At 44.9% G+C, this 2,507-nt stretch overlaps 1 protein-coding gene across 1 annotated transcript; it reads left to right on the forward strand.

Moving 5' to 3' along the window:
- Positions 1-350: 350 nt before the first annotated feature.
- LOC120933727 (E3 ubiquitin-protein ligase TRIM39-like) lies at positions 351-1,943 on the forward strand (the record flags this gene model as incomplete). Its single annotated transcript, XM_040347082.1, has 1 exon — positions 351-1,943. A coding segment is annotated over one exon (663 nt), but the record flags the coding sequence as incomplete, so codon positions are not given.
- Between the last annotated feature and the right edge of the window lie 564 nt (positions 1,944-2,507).

A 2,507-nucleotide genomic window follows, 5' to 3' on the forward strand; every position in this document is an offset into this window, starting at 1 on the left:
TTCTGCAGGAACTTCTGACAAAGAGAGAGGAGACGGAGGAAACAGTCCAGAGTCTGCAGGAACACAGGAGGAAAGTAGAAGAAAAATCAGCTGGTGACACTGAGAGAGTCACTGTCCTGTTTAGAGATCTCAGGAGACGTCTGGAAGATCTGGAGAAGAGAGTCCTGAGGGAAATCAGTGGGTGGGCAGAGCAGATCTCTCTCTCCACGTTGGATTTGATTCGGGATCTGGAAATAAAGAAGGGAGATCTGTCCAGGAAGATGCGTCACATTGAGGAGCTGTGTAACATGACGGATCCACTGACTGTCTTACAGGAATCAGACACAGGTGGCTTGTGTGATACTGAGGATGGAGATAATGAGGACAGAGAGAGACATGATAAACTCCTCCATGATGGAGGGGGTCTGGATGTGGCTGGGATATCACATACATTACACACATTATCTGATATAATAAGAGGGGTAAATGTAGACTTCCCTATACAGGAAGCTGAAGACATATTACTGGATGTAAACACAGCTCATAATTATCTACATATATCAGATGACAGGAAAACTGTATCCTGGTCAGATAGGTACGAAAATCGTCCCAAAACACCAGAGAGATTTCAGTTTTATTCTCAGGTGTTGAGCAGTCGGAGTTTCTCCTCAGGGAGACATTACTGGGGAGTGGATGTCGGGGGATCAGATCAATGGATAGTCGGGATATGTTACCCCAGTATAGACAGGGAAGGATGGCTGTCAGGGTTCGGGTGGAATAACAAGTCCTGGGGTTTGTACAGAAAAGTTCATCAGTATTCACTGATACATGACAGTAATACGATCATCTTACTCACCGATATCTCCAGTAACAGAGTGGGGATATATCTGGATTATGAGGCCGGGAGGATCACCTTTTATGATCTGTGTGACCCGATCCGACACCTCCGCACCTTCACCACCACCTTCACTGAGCCCCTCCAAGCTGGGATATGTGTAGTGGGAGGTTTTATAAAGATACGTGGATGGAATTGAAAGGTGTAAGAACTTCACCTAGAGACTGATGATGTCACAGGGAGGACGGATGGTATTGGTGTACTATTGAGCCAGTAGAATAAAGCAGTGGGTGTGACTTCAGCTGGTGTTCTTTTCCACTATAAAAAAATAATAGGATAAAATTTCTTCTTTCACTGGGTGGAGTGTGGTCACTGGGATGGGATAGGATGTGGTCACCTCTTCTCTCTTTCCTTCCTCCAATTTTATGCACTCTATGCTAAGAAGTCTTTATACTTTCAGTCAAAGAGTGGATGGAGTATTAGAACCCCAGATTTTTATATGTCTGTGTTTTGTTCCTGTCTGGTTAAATGTTGTCAACAGGACAGGAAGTGTCTACTGACAATGGGAAAATGCTGAACAGCCGCAGTCCCGCTATCACAGTTTTTAATTGAGGGTGCAGAAGTTTGTTTACAGCATAATTATTTTACTTTACTGGATCAATTCTACCTCCAACTACAAGGCACAGCTATGGGGGTGAACTTTACACCATGCTATGCCAAAATTGCAATGGGCTACTGGGAGGAGCGACACATTTGAAGCCACAACCCCGTTGCCAGGTACATAGTATACTATGGCAGGTACATCGATCATTTACTTCTCATCTGGAGCGTGGATGTGTAACAGTTCTCCTCCTTTGTAGTTTGTTGCAATGACAACCAACTGGGATTAAAATGTATGCATGTTGTGGATCCAGATAGGTTGGCCTTCTTGCACCTTGAGTTGACCCATGAGCATGATAGGATAATTTCAAGCAATCACTGTAAACTGACAGGTGGCAACTCTAAGGGCCCCTTTCACACTGGGCGCGGGAGGTGCGCTTACAGTATAGCGGTGCTATTTTTAGCGCCACTATACCGTTGTTTTTGCCATGATATTCGGCCGCTAGCGGTGTGGTTTTAACCCCCGCTAGCGGCCGAGAAAGTGTTAAAACCGCCCGCAAACCACCATTGATTTCAATGGGCAGCAACAGTAAAGGAGCGGTAAACACACCGCTCCTTCGCCGCTCCAAAGATGTGGCTAGCAGGACTTTTGGAGCTGTCCTGCTAGCGCACCGCTTCAGTGTGAAAGGGGCAGGATTTTTTCAGGTGTTATTTAGGCACAATTTTTAGAGCTAAAACGCCTGAAAAACTCCTCAGTGTGAAAGGGGCCTTACTTGCACTATTCTAACTGCCACCACCCCTCAAGGCATAAAAACATACCAGGGGGGTCAGTTTAATAGCATTAAAATTGCTCTAAAATAGAGGACTATGAGAGACCAGGTCAGACCCTCATTGGAAAATTCAAGGAAAAGGGCTATCCTGACTTTTTAGTAGAGAAAGCATTTAAAAAGCATTTTTACCCCTCGTGTAGCACCATAAACAATAGAACTAAACAAGTTGAACAGAATACAGTTAGATTTGTCACTGGGTTTAAAGATGAACATTAAGGCCTAGATTCACGTAGGGCGGCATTACGTTGTGCGGGCGTAGCGTA

The sequence above is a fragment of the Rana temporaria genome, chromosome 3 (genome assembly GCF_905171775.1).
Source record: "Rana temporaria chromosome 3, aRanTem1.1, whole genome shotgun sequence".
Classification (NCBI taxonomy): Eukaryota; Metazoa; Chordata; class Amphibia; order Anura; family Ranidae; genus Rana; species Rana temporaria.